The sequence below is a fragment of the Calidris pugnax genome, unplaced genomic scaffold (genome assembly GCF_001431845.1).
Source record: "Calidris pugnax isolate Ruff unplaced genomic scaffold, ASM143184v1 scaffold50, whole genome shotgun sequence".
NCBI classification, from domain to species: domain Eukaryota; kingdom Metazoa; phylum Chordata; class Aves; order Charadriiformes; family Scolopacidae; genus Calidris; species Calidris pugnax.
The window spans coordinates 304,798-322,105 of NW_015090780.1; the positions used below are offsets into that span (position 1 = coordinate 304,798).

General features: G+C 55.5%; 1 protein-coding gene across 3 annotated transcripts in view; it reads left to right on the plus strand.

Annotated features, from left to right (window-relative positions):
- The window catches only part of NOL4L (nucleolar protein 4-like), a 55,024-nt gene extending 39,690 nt beyond the window's left edge, over nucleotides 1–15,334 (plus strand). For 2 of the 3 annotated variants that reach the window (XM_014956690.1, XM_014956682.1), the window contains exons 3-8: nucleotides 3,960–4,231; nucleotides 4,870–5,055; nucleotides 5,137–5,328; nucleotides 5,416–5,538; nucleotides 5,811–6,012; nucleotides 9,667–15,334. In XM_014956690.1, coding sequence (XP_014812176.1) covers nucleotides 3,960–4,231; nucleotides 4,870–5,055; nucleotides 5,137–5,328; nucleotides 5,416–5,538; nucleotides 5,811–6,012; nucleotides 9,667–9,866 — 1,175 coding nt within the window. In that variant the 3' untranslated portion in view covers nucleotides 9,867–15,334. Of the gene's footprint in view, nucleotides 1–3,959; nucleotides 4,232–4,869; nucleotides 5,329–5,415; nucleotides 5,539–5,810; nucleotides 6,013–9,666 lie in introns of all 3 variants that reach the window. The other variant, XM_014956674.1, reaches the window with a different exon arrangement.
- The last annotated feature ends 1,974 nt before the right edge of the window (nucleotides 15,335–17,308 follow it).

Below are 17,308 nucleotides of genomic sequence, written 5' to 3' on the forward strand. Positions count from 1 at the left end.
CCTGCTTTCCCCCAGGTCCTGCTTCCCTGTAGGGTGCCCTGACCACTGCTCCATGGCCTGGAGATACCCCAGCAGAGCTGACTGGGGAGCAGCACCAACTGGCACTGGCACCAGCACCATCCCATCCGCACAGACCAGCAGGATGCAGTGCTCCCTCCCGAGCCTGGCTGCGTTTTTAAGCTGGCTGAGGCCATTCCCACTCAGACCCAAGGACCTTGACAGTCTGGATTTGTGGCAGTTTCTCTGCTCACAAGACTGAGATTAATCCACCGCTTTATATATGGGGTTTCTGGGAGAGCGTAACCTGTAAAAATGTAGAAATGGGAAAATTATCTGTAGCTGGTGGGTTTACAGACCTCATTATTTACTTACGTTCAGCCTGGGTTTAAACTAAATTGTTCTTTTAGCAGGTGCTGGTCCCTTACATTAGATTCCCATTTCATTTTCTTATTCCACCTGGTCGGGTTCCTAGAGACATCTTCCTCTTTGTTTTCAATATTTTCTGGCTGTAGCAAACCCAAGGTTGGTAAATGCAGCAGAGTCGGGTAGAAGCCTGATTTGCAGCTGTGGTGTGTGTTTTGTGCAACACAAAAGAAAACCCGAGACATTGAGAAGTCGGGGGGTCCAGACCTCACCCCCAGGATCCTGCCCGGTGTGAGCAGAATCTCCAGTGCCAACAGGGACACGAGATGCAGGGACCAGGGCCAGAGCTGGTGGCCATAGGGAGGCTGGAGATGGATGGACAAGGGCAGAGAGGGATGTTCCAGGGAGGAGTGGTTGTGCTTGGGGCAATTTGGGGATACTCAGAGCAGATGGAAGATGCTCAGAACAATGCAGGGATGCTTGGGGCAGGTTGGGGATGTAATGGGGCAGGTTGGGGATGCTCAGAGCAAGGCAGAGATGCCCAGGGCAGGTTGAGGATGCCTGGGGCAGGTTGAGGATGCTCAGAGCGGTGTGGGGATGTGCAGGCAGGTTGGGGATGCTCAGAGTGATGCCTGGATGCTCAGAGTGATGCCGGGAAGCCCAGGCAGGTTGAGGATGCTCAGAGCAATTCAGGGATGCCCAGGCAGGTTGGGGATGTCCGGGGGGAGATTTGGGATGCCCAGGCAAGTTGGGGATGTCCGGGGGAGATTGGGGATGCCCAAGGCACCTACACAGTCTTCTCCTAAGTGGTGCCTCTCTTGGTGCCTCTTGCATGATGGGATTTTTGTGGCATGGAGGGCCCCTGGCTGCTGCTCTGTGCAGGCAGCCGTGCTGGGGTCTGCCTGCCGCCCCCGGGGGTCCCTGCCATTGGCCTGGGGGACGGGTGCTGATTGGCCCTGTGGCGCTGTTGCTGTGGCTGTGCCCGGGCTGACGGTGGGGCCTGGCGTGCGGCTCGTGCCTCCGCGCAGGGGAATAATTCTCCTTAATCCTTCCGAGAGGCATCGCTGGATGAGGCTGGAGCCTCCCTCTGGGAGCCCCGTCTCGCCTGGCGCTCAGAGAGGAGCAGGGGGAGGGACGGCAGCCATCCCACGGGCAGGGAGGCCTCCATGCCCCCAGCCACCTGCCCCACGGCTGCACGGGGCTGCGGCTGAGCCGGCACCGCTCCTGCACCCGTGCTGAGGGCAGAGGGTGCCGGTGGTGGGTCTGGTTGTGGGCCCTGGCGAGGTGTGTGTGGGGCAGGAGTGCAGAGAGCCCCAAGGAGCATGTACTGGTTTAGGAGCTGATCTGGGCAAGCTGGGCTGCATCTCCAGCATGGTGGAGAGCAAAACCCATGGGGCCTGAGATCCTCTGTCCCCTGGGACGGGAGTGTAGGGGCAGGAGGTGGCAGTGCCCCTGGTATCCTGCCCCTCTGGGCTGGGCTGAGCCAGCAGCAAATGCCCTGCTGCTGTGGTCCAGGCTGCAGTCACCCATCGGAGCCCCATGGCCATGGCATGGGGGCAGGAGACCACCCAGGGGGTAGCCTGGAGGGTGCCCCAGGGTAATGCTGGCTGCTGAGGTCCCCCAAAGCCCTGCACTCCACAGCCAGCGCTCGGCCCTGGCCAGGAACAAGGGGTTCTGCCTGGAGCCAGCCCCGTGCCAGGGAGGGTGACGCCTGCCACCAGCCTGGAGCACCCGGCACATAAACACCACCCCGGGGATTAGGTCAGCTCTGGTCATTGCTCAGACGAATAAGTGGATCAGCGCAAGGGAAAGGAGGGGGAGGGAGCTCTGCTGAGCGGGGGGCTCGAGAGGGGACCTTTTAATTTAGGGGCTTGCAGGGCCAGGAGCAGCCTTGGCGCAGGCGTGAGGCTGGGCAGCCAGCACTGGCGCCCGGGGCGGCTGGGGACATGCGGCGACAGCCCCTGGCCGGCCCCCACGGTCGGCTTGGATGCCCGAGTGTCCTCAAGTCTGTTTATTTTAAGGGATACAAAGTCCTGGGCTGCTGCAGGGTCACAGGAGCCCTCGCCGAGCCTCTCATTAAAGTTTGCCGCGGGTGCCGGCAGAGGGGGGGAGGAGGAGGAGGAGGATGGGTGGCAGCAGGCGGGCACCATCCTGCCACCCGGCACACCTTTGGACCTGGCACCCATGCAGCGGGAGCCGTCGGTGCGGGGCGGCTCCGCAGCCCGACCCCATTGTCCTGCGGCGGCGCGGGCCGGGCGCGGGGACCGCCATCTGCTCGTGGCTGCCGGCAGCTTCTTTGTTCGCCGCCCGGCGCACGCTCACGCAGGAAGCGGCTCCCCACGTGCTTCGCCCTTTCCCTCTCGCGGAGGCACCTAATGAAATAAAGGATTTACTGCGGCGAGGGGGAGGGAAGGGGAAACGGGCTGAGCCGTTTGAAAATGTCGTGCCTGGCCCCAGGGCTGGGCTCCTTGGCCGGGCGCAGGCAGCGCCGGGCACGGGCAGGGCCGGGCTCTCTGCCGCGGCCGGAGTGTTGTCCCAGAGCGGCGCAAGGCGGGAGACCGGCGTGGTGGGAGCCATGCACGGGCAGGGGACAGTGCCAGGAACTGGGGATGTGGATGTAACCAAGATGGAGCAGGAGCTGGGCTGTGTTCGGGTGTGCATGGCACCGCTGTGGCCGGACCCCTGGGCCATGGGCTCAGGAAGGGGGTGGCCATGCAGCTGCCGTGGGGATGGCTCTGGGCCACGTGGAAACAGGGAAAAAGGAGTGTCCATGTAGTGTGTAGGAGGTCATTTGGTCTTTTGAGTGGAACAGGAGGGATGTCCGTGCAGTCCCTGCCCCGTCCTGGCGGCAGTGTGTCAAGGAGCCTTGCTGGTTGGCGTGCTCGCTGTGTTCAGAGCTCCTAACGCTGCTTCCAGGTGCCATCAGCTCAGGGTTTTCCCATCCAAGCGAGCCTGTCCTCGTGTGCCATCCCCACACCCCAGCACTCTGCAAAGCAACTTGTCCCCGAGCCACCGGCGCCGGAGCTCATTGCCTCTTACCACACCCAGCCCCAAATGGGGCCAGGAGGACAGTGCCGGGAGGCAAGGGACCCGGCGGGGAGAGGCAATGCCCCTTTCTCCTCCCTGCAATGCAAACAGAAACCGAAAAGGACCAAATTCCAAAGTTCTTATTCAAGCCAAACCGCCCATGGCCCCGGGTGGAGGCGTGGGGACCGTCACCTGCTGGAGGGAAGAGTGGCCCAGGCGTGGGGCATGTTGGAGTCCAGCGTCCTTTGTGGGACAAGGGAGCAGAGCTGTGCAATGGCCCTGCAGCCATAGGGACCAATGACCTTCCATCCCTCCATCTGCTGCACCCCAGGGCCCAAAGCACAGCTGCACTGGCCCAGCTCTTGGGAGCACCTGTGGCAACTCAGCCACCAAATTAGCCCAGGGAAGCCCCAGCCAGGCAGGGGCTTTGAAAGCAGTGGTGCATCCATGATGCACCTTCTGGTGGTCCCACAGGTGGACCTGGGGGAAGCCGGCACCGTGGGGGGCAGAGCCGCTGGCCCACCTCGGGTCTATGGTCCCAGGGGGTGACCACACATCCTTCCTTGCAGATGACTCCTCGTCAGAGAGCTGCAGCGGGAATGGCTCCTCCACCCTGAACCCCTCCACCTCCAGCAGCACGCAGGGCGACAGCGCCTTCCCCGAAATGAACGGGAATGGCACCGCGGCCCCCATGGACTTCACCACCTCCGCCGACGACCAGCCCATCAACCTCTGCGACAAGCTCACACCTGCCCACGTCACCCCTTCCTACCAGTCGGACGGCTGCAGCGCCGACGGGCTGCGCAGCAGGGTCAAGTACGCGGTGAAGACCACGGCAGAGGTACGGCCCGGGCTGCAGGTAGCCACTGTTGGGGCTAAAGGGGTGGCCCAGGAGCCTGTCCCTTGTAGGGAGAGGATGAACGAGTGCCATGCTGGCCTGCCATGGCTGCAGCAGAGCTGCTGTGCCTGTCATGCTCCAGCCCCAGGGCTGCTGCTCAGCAGAAATCGGCCTGAGCGCTGGGCGAGTGGTTGGAAGAGGGATGAAGAGATGGAGGGATGGTTTGGGGGAGTCGGGGAGCATCCCCTGTGCCCTGCCTGCCCCAGAACCAGGGCTCTGGGAGGCCTCACGCCCCACCGGCTGTACTGCTGCCACCGTGCAAAGAGGAGCACATTCCCACTGGGTTTGGGCAGCGTTTCCCACAGGGTCAGGCAGAGCCACTGCCACCATCAGCCAGAGCCACACTGTCTGTGCTTTGGGCCATCGCATGGTCCCTGAGGCCTCTGTGTGTCCCCCTGCCCTAAGTAGGCAGGAAATGGCACTTGGAGAAGCCCATCCATGTGTTCGTCTCCCCGGGCTGCAGAGGGACATCAGGAGGTGGGCCAGAAGCAGTGAGCCAAGGAGAAAGGGCTTTTTCCTCGTGACCGTGGGCAGGGGTGGGCAGGCAAGGGCTGCTCGTGGTAACCCCCGTCTCCTCTCAGTCCCCTCCATACAGCTCTGGCAGCTATGACTCCATCAAGACAGAGGTCAGTGGCTGCCCTGAGGACCTGACCGTTGGCAGGGCCCCCACGGCCGATGAAGATGACGATGATCATGATGACCACGAAGACAACGATAAGATAAATGACTCAGAGGGGATGGACCCGGAGAGGCTAAAGGCCTTCAATGTAAGGAGGGCTCCGCGGGGAGGGGGCAAGCCCACCCGCCTCCCGTCTTGGTGTTCCCACCATCTGTCTTCTCCTTTGCAGATGTTTGTGCGCCTTTTCGTGGACGAGAACCTGGACCGGATGGTTCCCATCTCCAAGCAGCCCAAGGAGAAGATCCAGGCCATCATCGAGTCCTGCAGCCGGCAGTTCCCCGAATTCCAGGAGCGGGCGCGCAAGCGCATCCGCACCTACCTCAAGTCCTGTCGCCGCATGAAGAAGAATGGGATGGAGATGGTGAGTGGCCACCCCGCTGCCCTGCTGCTCGCCACCGCTCCCGGGGCAGCAGGTCCCTGAGCACCTTCTCTGCTTGTGTCTCCCCAGACCAGGCCCACGCCACCGCACCTGACCTCGGCCATGGCAGAGAACATCCTGGCCGCTGCCTGCGAGAGCGAAACGCGGAAAGCAGCCAAGAGGATGCGGCTGGAGATCTACCAGACCTCCCAGGTACGGTGCTCATGGCCGTGGGGTGGGGTGGGGAAAATAAGAGAAGTTTCTGAGCAATTTGGCAAAGTGTTTTTAAAAGCCTTTCTAAAAGCCAGAGGGCTGCAGAACAGGGCCCTGTGGTGCATCCCGAGACTCGGGTCAGCGGGTCCAGGGACACTGGTTTGTGCTGGCCACAATGTGGGAGACCAGGTGTCCCCACGCTGTCCCTCCCACCCTCCACAGAGGACAGCCGGGCTCCTCGCTGTAGTTGAATCTGTGTTTCCCCTGTGCAGGACGAACCGATCGCTCTTGACAAGCAGCACTCCAGAGACTCCACAGCCATCACCCACTCCTCCTACTCACTGCCAGCTTCATCTTACTCCCAAGACCCAGTCTACATCAATGGAAGCCTGAACTACAGCTACCGTGGCTACGGGTCCCTGGGGGGCAGCCTGCAGCCGCCCGCCTCCCTCCAGACGGGCAACCACAGTAACGGTAAGTGGCCACACGCTGCCCGGGGACCTGTGGTGGCACTGGGAGCCCACCCAGCCATCGCCCACCCCATGCCCGGACATTCTGAGCTCTGCTGGAGCTGGGGCTGGAGGAAAGGCAGAGGCTGCTGCCATGGCTCACACCAAGCCCCTGGTTGTGGCAGCATCTCTCCCGCTGCCGCATGGAGCAGATTTGAAAGCCCCTCTTCTCCTGCAGCCAACAGAGGCCTCTGCCCCACTGCTCAGCTTGCCTCATCAGCAGGTGGTTAATTGTTGAACTGAACTTGGAAGGACGGTCTAGGTGGCACTGGTGGAGGGAAGGAGTGTCACTTAAAAAAAAGAGAATCTGTACCAGCGATTAATTATTAACAGGAGCGGGCGCCTATCGCTGCCCGGATCTCGTTGCCAGTAGGAGCCGTTCCTTTCCCAGCCTGCGTCGGCTGCTCTCGGAGTCGGGGACAGGGATGGAGCCAGAGCTGGTGAAGTCTGGGGGCTCTGCAGCAGCACCTGGGGCACAGCCAGCTCCTGCCACAGGTCGGAAGGGTGGCGTGGGGCTGGGGGCTGCATGGGACAAGTGGCCGGGGGGACCAGGACAGGAAGGCAGAAGCAGGAGGCAAGGCTCGAGGGGTCAGCTGAGTTAGGAGCAAGTGAACCAGAGGCCTCTGCCCCACTGCTCAGCTTGCCTCATCAGCAGGTGGTTAATTGTTGAACTGAACTTGGAAGGACGGTCTAGGTGGCACTGGTGGAGGGAAGGAGTGTCACTTAAAAAAAAGAGAATCTGTACCAGCGATTAATTATTAACAGGAGCGGGCGCCTATCGCTGCCCGGATCTCGTTGCCAGTAGGAGCCGTTCCTTTCCCAGCCTGCGTCGGCTGCTCTCGGAGTCGGGGACAGGGATGGAGCCAGAGCTGGTGAAGTCTGGGGGCTCTGCAGCAGCACCTGGGGCACAGCCAGCTCCTGCCACAGGTCGGAAGGGTGGCGTGGGGCTGGGGGCTGCATGGGACAAGTGGCCGGGGGGACCAGGACAGGAAGGCAGAAGCAGGAGGCAAGGCTCGAGGGGTCAGCTGAGTTAGGAGCAAGTGAACAGAAGGGAGAAGCCTGGGGCTGAGCAGGGCACCTGGGGAGGTGCTGGGGTACCTGGTGACTCCCAGGCACCGGGCGAAAGAGGTGTGGGATGGGGCAAAGGGTCTCCTCTTGGGCAGCAGCCTCTCTGGCTTTGCTCTCCCAGCAGCAGTCGCAGGAGGGGTTGGAGTCCATGCCACTCCTTGGCCAGTCCTTTGGCAATCTCCGGGCTGCCTTCGCTTGCCCCGGTGTGCTCTGGGCTCCTGCCCTGCCCCTGCCCGCCCCAACAGGAGCGAGGATTTGGAAGGATGTGATTTCCGGAGGCCTGAGAGATGCCTGTCTGGGATTAACTCTTATCATCCCTTCCTAATGCTTCTTAACCCTGAATAAAGATCCCGCCCCGGCCTCCAGCTGCTGAGGCCTAATCCTTGCAGCCACGGCGGAGGCAGCTATGGTTCCTCCCCAGAGCAGCACAGGCACCCCTGGCCCCCCGCGCACCCCCCTCTCACCCAGCCCCTCCGTGAGCCCTGGCTCCTGGACAAGAGGCAGCAAACTTGCAGAACCGCCTCCGAGCAGCCCCGGGAGGAGCAGACAGACCCTGGGTGTTGCACACAACAGCAACACACAGCAGCAACTTGCTTCTTTCTAATGAATTTTTAAACCTCTGCTTTGCAATTGTTTTTTTCCCCTCTTTGCCCAAGCTCTTTGTTAGTCCTTTAGAGGTAAGAGCGTGCTGGCAAGGAGCTGTGCCTTCTCCTCCCTCCATGAGCACAAAGCCCGCAGGGTTTGCTGCCTAGAAGTGTCTTCTCCCTCCATCCCCCACCTAAGGCAATCTGCTGCAAGGAGCTGTGCCTTCTCCTCCCTCCGTGAGCACAAAGCCCGCAGGGTTTGCTGCCTAGAAGTGTCTTCTCCCTCCATCCCCCACCTAAGGCAATCCTTCCTCAAACCCCCATCCCCATTCCCAGCTCCTTCCCCCTTGGTGAGCTGGGAAATGGGCTCCGCTTACTGCTGCCTTTTCTGTCCAGTGGAATCGCTTTCGCATGAGAGCCTCCTCCTCCCCTTCCCCGAGCTGATAAGCCTGGTGTGGAAGTCCTCTGCTGGTGCCACTCCTCACGCAGCATTTGCTGCTCCAGCATTGTTTTCCTTGGACTCTTCCCTTCCTGCCCCAGGGCGATGCATTCCCCTCCCCGTCACCGTCACCAGTGGGACCCACCTGGTCTCGGGGGGTTGCTGAACTCCCCTGTCCCCATTTGCAAACTGCTGCAGCACCCGATCCCTGCTCCATCTTCCTGCGTGTCCCACCTCTGCTTCAGGCCACCCAGCAGGAGCTCAGCCCACCTGAAGCCGTTCTCCAGCATCACCAACTGCTCCATCAGCCTGCAATGCCCCAGCCCACAGCCAGGGGATTAATTAATTCAGCGTCTTCTCTTTCTCCTTAGCCCCAGGCTGCAGCCTCACCTGCCTCCTCTCCCTCAGTACTAGCACATCTCTAGTACACATCTTTGCTCTTATCTCCATTGCTTGTTGAGTGTGTGGTTCTTGCACCTTGTTTGGCTTCTCTTACTTTAGTCCAACACAAAGTTAAATCCAGTTTTTCCCTTGCCTTTATCTGGCTGTGTCACTCAAGCTGTGTATCAGCTTCTCTATCAAAGCCTTTCCACTCACAGCCACCCAAACCGGGCTGCACACGCGTGCTCGTGGTCGTGCATGTGTATCTGCCAGGGCAGAGGCCGAGAGTGTTCTTGGAGTCCTGGAGAACTCGGTCATTTTGTGACTTTTGTCAGGTTTAATGTTTTTTTTCTTGCAGGTTTAAGGTTTAACACAGAGGGGTTTGTGGGCTGGGGCAGCTGTGTGTCTTGTTCTGCAGAAGACAGGCACACATACGTGGCCAGAAGCCGATGGCATGGGATAGAGGTGGAGCAGAGAAGGACTTAGGAGAAAAAAATCATCCCTGCCCATCAGGCAGATCATAAATTTGGCAGGATTTCATTTCATTTGCAGACTAAGCCACAGAAATGTGCAGCCTAGTAAGACCTTTTAGCCCCCCCGAAACCTTCAGGCTCAGGCTGAGTAGGCGTTGCTGGCTGGGGTGGTGTGTGATAGCCCAGGAAGGGCAACATTCTGGAAGGTTCCTCCTGGCTGCTGCGCTGGGCAGAGAAGCCGTGTAGTTACCCAGCACTGAACTGGGGAAACATGCCCTTTGTGGGGTGTTACTTACCATATGTAGGGGAAAAACCAGAACCTGGCAGGTGATTCTGATGGACAGATACCCTCAGGTGCAGGTTTAGCTCCTGGTTTTGTGGCTTTGCCAGGAGCTACAGAGCAGGGCCACAGAGCCTCCCTTTGTGGAGCGGATTGGGCAGGCTCTAGGATGTTGTCACGTTGACTCTGAAGTCTCTTCCCTTGTTGTGGTTGTTGTAGAGGCTTCTGCAGGATCCGGGGCTTCTCACGTTATCCAGGGCACCACACTTCACAGGGACCTTCCTGCCAGTGCAGAGGTCCAGGAGCAGCAGCTCCCTCTGTGGATCTCCTCGTGGTGGGACGGACACGGACAAGGCTGCTCTGCCTGAGCTTCTCTCTCCCTTTTCCTTGGCAGGTCCGACCGATCTCAGCATGAAAGGTGGGGCCTCCAGCACGGCCCCCTCCAACAGCACCAGCAGGGGAATGCAGGCTGCCCAGCTCAGCCCCACGGAGATCAGCGCAGTGCGGCAGCTGATCGCCGGCTACCGAGAGTCGGCGGCGTTTCTGCTCCGATCTGCAGACGAACTGGAAAACCTCATTTTACAGCAGAACTGACTCCCGGTGTCTGCGTCGCTCCTCTGTCGAGAAGACAATTTATACCTGCTAGAAAGAGGCTCCCAGCGGTGTCCTGCTCAGGACCACCACCGTCCTCCCGTGAAACGGCGGGTACATGTAGTTTTAGAAGGTGGAATCCAAAAGACCTGTTTTCTTTTACACTCCAAGCACCTGGGACTTCAGGCACAAGGACACGTTTTTGAACCGTACCAACACCCGTGCGTCCGGCCGACCAGAAGCCAAACCTGCGGCTTGGAAGGATGTGGGACTTTCAAGGGCAGAAGGGAGCCTGGGGAGGTTTGGGGCTGCAGATGTATTTAGAATAACCTTTGTGGACCCAAATGTTAGATTCCCGTCCCCAGATAATTTCCAAGTCTTAGGTGAGCTGAATCACATATTTATTGAGAAATGGACCCTCCTCTCCCCTTAGTAATTTATTTTTCTGAAAATGGATTCTTTTGAGTTTGTACAGATTGCCAGTTTTTTGTCTGTCTGATCAGAAGGAATTTATTCCTGTGAAATAACACATTCCATATCACTACACTACTAATTTCCAGGCAGCTCTGCCTGTTTCTCTGGGGAGCCCTTGTCCCAACAGGGAGCAAGTTTGCCATCCGACCCTACACTTCGAGGCTGCTCAACCTCCAGTAAGCGTAGGTGGCAGCTGATGGACGGAGCAAGCAAACGTCCTGCTTAGACCTTCGTTCTAAGCGGTCCCGTAGCAGCAGTGGGGTCTAAACCTCCCGAGAGACTCGGCAAGCTCAGCAGACCTCCGCCTAGAAGGACGTCTCGCGCTCATTTAAGTCATTGCAGATAAGAGAAGGAAGGAAGGAAGGAAGGAGATACCTGAGAAACACTGTCTTGCGGTCACCATCCGTACTCTACCTCACACTCCATTGTGGGCTTCTTCCAGGACTGGCCGAGCTGGGCCTGGGGGACGGTGAGTGTCGCAGACGCGTGGATCGCGCCGAGGAGGCTGGACCCAGGTCCAGCGGGATCCGCCGGGGTCCTGCTGCTTGGGGGGCAGCTCGTCCCCCCCCACCCCACCCCGCTCTTTGCACCGGTCCCTGTGACACCAGCCCTGGGGTAGCACCAGGAGAATAAACCCTTTAGGAGCCGTGTGGGTGTCGTAAAGGCTGATGCCGGGTTCCTGCCTGAAAGGCGAGCGCGGTGCGGCCGAGCCGCTCGCTCCTCTGCAGACGACAGAGACGGGCAAACATTCAGCAGCAGAACTGACAAAATCCTCTCCAGGGCCCAGCATCCTTCCCCCTCCTCCCCGCTCACAGTCCTGGAACAAGCCCACAATTCCCAAAGTGTGGAAAAACCATAGTCCGATGACCATTCTGCCCCGTTACCCACCCCTCGCCCCTCTTCACCCTCTCCCCAATAATGCACTTCGTTTTGCTCAGTGCAATACCTACTACCAGTGCTGCTAAACCCAGGGGCTTGGCTGGGGCACGGGGCTGCTGAGCCCAGCGATGGTCCGTGCTCCGGAGCCACGTAGAGCAGCAGAGACAGCGGCTGCCGGGGATCCTGGCTCCTCCTTGCCCCCGGCGCCGGGCAGGAACCCTCACCACAAGATAGAGATTTGATAAGCGTAACCCCCCCATACGCTCCTTTTAAAGGTAGATACTTTCTGTCTTTGGAGGCAGCTTTTTTCTTCTTTTTTGGCCACTCTGAGCTGGCTGTTGCTCCGCCGGGGGGGCTGACGCCGCTGGCGTGGGCTCGAGCTCGGTGGCAGCGGCCGGTCCCAGCCAGGAGAGGACCTGGGCAGTTTCCTCAGTAGCCTTTATACCCGATTATACTCCCCACACACTGGAAGAGAAGCAAAACCTCTACCCTCCTCTTAGTCTTAGTATGGAAAAAGCCGCCAGCTCCTGAGGACAGGCTTGCCTGGCCCGGCAGCAGAAGGGATTAACCGTTGCGTTGACTGTTTTTTTCCCCAAATCTTAAACTTGCCACAGCATTTGGAGAAAAGGGACCTAACTCCTGGCCGCGGGGCGCAGTCAGGGTGTCCGTGCAGAGGTGAGGTGGTGGCTCGTTAGACCTGAGCCCATGCTGGAGCCGGGAGCATCGCGGCCATCCCGAGGCGTGCCCGGGCTGAGCACCCCCTGTCCCCCCCTCCTCTCTGCCCACAGCAGGCAGCAGAGTGGGTTTTGGAGAGTGGGGGGCCAGCCCAGGGTATCAGCGTCTCCCCCTGCCCCCCCGAGCCAGGGTTCAGCCTCACGCTTTCCCCAGCACTTCACAAGCCTGCTTGGGTTTGTCCACTGCATCCTCCCATACTTGGAATTTATGTAAATATTTATTTTTGTGTGAATACCATGAAGTAACAAACCTTTGACAAAAAAAAAAAAAGAAAAAAAAAAGAAAAAAAAAACAAAAAAAGATGTAACCGCAGCCATTTGTGAAAGTCTTAACGTTAAGGAAGGAGAGGCAGAGACAATCGCTGTCCCGGAATTCTCTCTCTCTGCGATATCCCACCCGAGTCGGTGCCTCCCTCCCCCTCAGAGGCCATCGAGAACATTTAGCCATAAGTTTGCCATCCAGTTTACCGAAAAAAAAAAAAAAAAGAAAAAAAAAAGAGTTTACCCAGGGGCTTACGGACAGATCACCATCAGCTACACTTCGTTTAAAGTTTTATTTATACAAGTTTTAGCTGTCGTTACCAGATCACCTTTGAACTTGTCTTAGCATGTATTGAAGTTTAGTAGCTCTTACACTTTGTTAAACTGCTGTAGAAGACAGATGAGGCTCACGGTCGCGTAGGAAGGTCTCCAACAGCCTGCCCTGTCCCAACACCTGATGTTCATCACTTGCAGCTGAATGGTACAGACTCAGATTTCCAAAGCCCCGGTGACAGCCACATCTGTGACGAGTTATGAAACAAATGGGATTGAATATGAATTTCTGTCAGGGATCTTTTTCTTTCCTTTTTTTTTTTTTTTTTCTCCCTTTTTTTTTTTTTTTGTTTTAAATTTTGGTGAGCCGCAGCTTTACAGTTTCTTTGGAGCAAGCTCCACCAACATCTCTTCAGCTGATCCGTGCTCAGTTGTGGCTCTTCTGTGCTCCAGGACTGTTCCACAGCCACATCCCTGCGCTCTCACTGGGCAGGACGGGGTCAGGAATCGCTAGTCCGGGTTCTCATCAAGAAGGAATGAGCAGGAGCAGAATACACCGGCTCTCCAGCTATTCTGAGGGGTGGAAGGAGAATGCTGGGTTAGCAAATGGTCTGGATGTTCTTGGTTTCATTTAAGAAAAGCTAATCACTGGTCGAGAAAATAGATGGGTTTGGTTTTTGGTGGGTTTTTTTGTTTGTTTTTTTTTGTTTTTTTTTTAACTTAATTTAATTTTATTGTAAACACAACCATCCTGCCCTGGATGTGCAGGTCCCATGACAGTGTTTCTCCATGGGAGAGCGTTCCCGGGATCGCGAGCAGACGTGACGTGTACCTCCCCCATCCAAAGGGCCACTTCCCTCCCGCCAGTGGCCGTCGGATTTAGTACCAGTTCATGAAAAAAAAAAAAAAGAAAAAAAAGAAAAAAAAAAATGCTGCTTTGAACTCAGAGGGTTAATATACTTTTGATTTGTAATTTTTTGTAAAACTTTTTACAAGGTAGCATAGTATTTCACCAGAATACCAACTACAATCCGTCCATGGTCTGATTTTTATATAATTTAGTGGTGCTTTAGAAACTTTTGTTTGGTTGTTTCGGAGCTGTACAGCTCGAGTTTTTTCGCCTGTATCTACCTAAGACCAATGTGAACCTTTGTATTTTTGCTCCTAATTTTGGACTCAGTGAAAGTGTACTGTTTACATGTACAGAACTCCCGGCCCCTGTGTGTTCTGCAAGACCTGCTGTTGAAGAGGAAGATGCACCTCACCCAGTTCGTCTGCTTAACCAAGCCACAGCCTCACTCACCCACTGACACACGCACCTACCCTCAAGGAAGACACTCCCCCCCCCCAAAAAACCAACAAAAATTGAAACACCCTTTAAGCAATTTTGGGTTTTGCACAAGCTATTGTATTATTATTGTTGTTATTATTAATTTTTTTTTTCCCGGTAGTCGATTTACGGATTGGCTGCAATTCAAAGAGAGCTGAGATGATGCTCGATTAACTGAAGCACCAGAAAAGAGGTGACAGAGCTGCTGCTTCGCCGTCCTCCTCCCGGCATCCGGGGCAGGAGGGTGAAAGCCTCCCCAGCTCAGCGTGGGGTTCAAACACGGGAGGAGAACGCTCGAGCCAAAGGGGGGCTTGCGAGGAAGCAGGGAAAAAGCAGGGGAGACACACACACACACACACACTCATCGAGCATAATTGGCACCGTACTTTAACGAACCTGGTGAAGCCGCCCGAGCTGGCCGCTGATTGCAGATGGAGAGGGTGGGAGCACGTTCCCTCGGGAGGTGGGGGGGGGGATGCTCCAAAACGAAGCAGAACAGAGCTCTTTGGAAAGTCCCCTCTTTCCTGAGGGCTCTGGTAGAAAGCATATGGCACTTAATCCAGCTTTTAAGGTGACACTTTATTGCTTAATCAATTGATTTCATTTTGAAATGATATTTTTGCAGATAGGCACCTATGCAACTTAATGTGGCTCTTAAGCAGATGAGCACTTCCTCCTCAACGAGCTTGATAAGAGTTATTTGTGTTATATACTGTGGATTTTTCCAGTAAATGTGGCTTAATATTTTAATTCTTAGAATGTGTGTCTATTATATATGTGATGCAACTTAATTCTGTTCTGTTTGTGGAATGATTAGCACAGGCCAACTCCCTGTTCCCCTCACTTAACAAAGACCAATGAGCTGTTAATCAAGCTGTTATCTCCATGGTATTACTTGCTAAATGCACTGATTTCATAAGTATGTGGAATCCTTTTTATTTTTTTTCTTTTTTTTTTTTTTTTCTTTTGAATCTGTATATCATATATAAGACTGAATCTACTTAATAAACACTGTATAACAAAAAGGGCTTTCTCCTCCACTGTCGAGCACCCTTGGGTGCTGCCGGCACCGGCCGTTGCCCCCCTCACCCCGTCACCAGCCCATGTTTGCCCCCTCCCCAGCCCCAGCCCACGTGCTGTGTTAGAGGTCGGTGCCATTGGTCTCCAAAGCGGGATCTAAATTTAGGTGTTAAAAGGAAAAAAAAAAAAAAAAAAAAGAAAAAACCATCTTTCCATAATTTTGACCCAAGCTGTGCTTTCCATTCCGTAACAGAAGCCGCGGGTGCCGTAGGGAGCAGCGTTAGCACTCACCAGTGGGGCTCGTCACAAATTTTATGCTTAACTTATATTTTGATGAAATTAATTTTGTGAAGTGTCTGTTTTTTGTGGGGAAAAAAAAAATTAATAATATGGAGTTTTCATTGAAGTTTGTGGAAAGTTCTCCCTCTCCTCATGGAAAAAACTGATTTTTCGTGATCAGCTTTATTCACTAAGTATAATAAATCTTTGCCTCCGTAAAATGTTTATCTCAAAGCACTGTGTAGATAAAAATCTGCTTTGCATCAGTCAGGAGGACCCAGGAAAGAGGAGTTGGTTCACAGCTTTAGTGGAAACCCTTCTCCTGGGGGTGCCCGTGGTGCAGCGTGGGCAGGACCTCCCCTGGGTTCGCTGCTGCAGCCTCCAGCAATGACCAAAAGGACCCACCGGAATGTTTGAGCCTGGAAATAGTCACCTGGGGACAGCACATCCCAAATGGACCTTCCATAATAATTAGTTAACGTATGTGTTAACTAACGTACTAGTTAATGCAACGTGTTAAACTCCTCTGTGCATGCAGGGCTAACACGAGGTTTCTGCAGGACACACAAAAAGCATCTCCCACGTGTCCTCGACACAGTCAGGTTTAATAAAACAAAGCCTCTGGGTAAGTTTTGCTCCTGAATTTCAAACGGGGAAAGGGAAAGGGCTGCAAACCCTGGGGATCAGCAGCCTCCGTTGTCAGGACCTTTGGAAATACCTGCTCTTTCTTCCACAGCTCCACGGCCACAGGTGTCTTGGCTGACGTGGAAGGTCCCCTCTGTCCCCAGCCAGGACGCTCCAGAGCAACCACGGAGCTGGACCCAAACAGCAGATGGTCTGGGAGAGAGAAAAATCTATTATTTATCAGACAAATGTCACAGAGGAACCAAATAACTTGTATTATGGGAGTGACACAGAGTTTAAACCGTAAACCTTCTCCCACGCATGGGACAGAGCTTCCCTTTGCACTCCAAGGCAGCAACGCTCAGCTCTGCCCCTTTTCCTTCTCACCACCAGTTTTCAAGCAAGAGGTTGGGCTTCGCTGCTGCTGCACTGGTGCCCATCAACCCCCGGCACCAGTGACATGGGGGAACTGGGGGAATGGGGCTCCATCGCCGCTGTGTGCCACCCTGGAGCACTGGGGAACATAAGGAATCAGACAATGGTTAGAGTTGGAAGGGACCTTAAAGATCATGGAGTTCCAAGTTAGATACTCTATCACCGTAGGGATGGAAACGCTCCCACAGCCCCACGCAGGAGATCACCACCTGCCTTCCAGAAGATCTACACAATGAAACCAGAACTGAGACACGTAACACCATAATTCATGTTATTCTTTTAAAAAACGCTTACTACTAGAAAGGAGAGAAAGGACATATCAATAAACTAAGTTTACAGGTAGTTTCAAAAATCGGTGTAATCGTTACACTCTTCAGAAAACATTTCCAGATCCAATTATTCAACAATTGAAGAGACAGAAACATAAAAGCCACGGAACAGCAGCAGCAAGACCTGCCTGGTGACACCCATAGGTGTTACCCCAGCAGGGCAGGGATCTCCCCCCATTACTGGGGTGGGGGGGTCTCCTGCAGCATCCCACAGCTCCAGCTCTTGGAACCCTCAGGGTCTCTATTTTCCAGGAGCCACACACTGTCTGCAGTTGTCTGTGCAGAAAAAAAGTGCATCAAAGTGCACACTTCTTATGCACAAGTGCATAAAACCCACTTTAATAAAGCCGAGGCAGCAGCCCCCACCCCCCCACCCCCTTGTTAATCACAGAATCACAGAATCTTCTAGGTTGGAAGGGACCTTAAAGATCATCTTGTCATCTTCAAGATCATCATTTTTGTCAACCCAACTGACTATAAAAATAGACACCCACACAACAAACAAGGAGCATCATCACTAAACCAGACCTCCCAGCACTACATCAACCCGTCCTTTGAACACCTCCAGGGATGGGGCCTCAACCACCTCCCTGGGCAGCCCATTCCGAGCAGAGCTCTGGAACACTCCCAATTAAAAAAAGAGGAAAGGAAATGGGGTATCGCCTGGGAGAGCACAGAGGGTGATTTCAGAAAAAGAGGATTGAAACCACAAATGCAGGTTTTACAGAGTGTTTATTTTTCCAATACCACAAGGGATATACATGAGCAGGGCCCTCCTCCTCCCCCCCAGCCCCCGCCCCGGAGGGC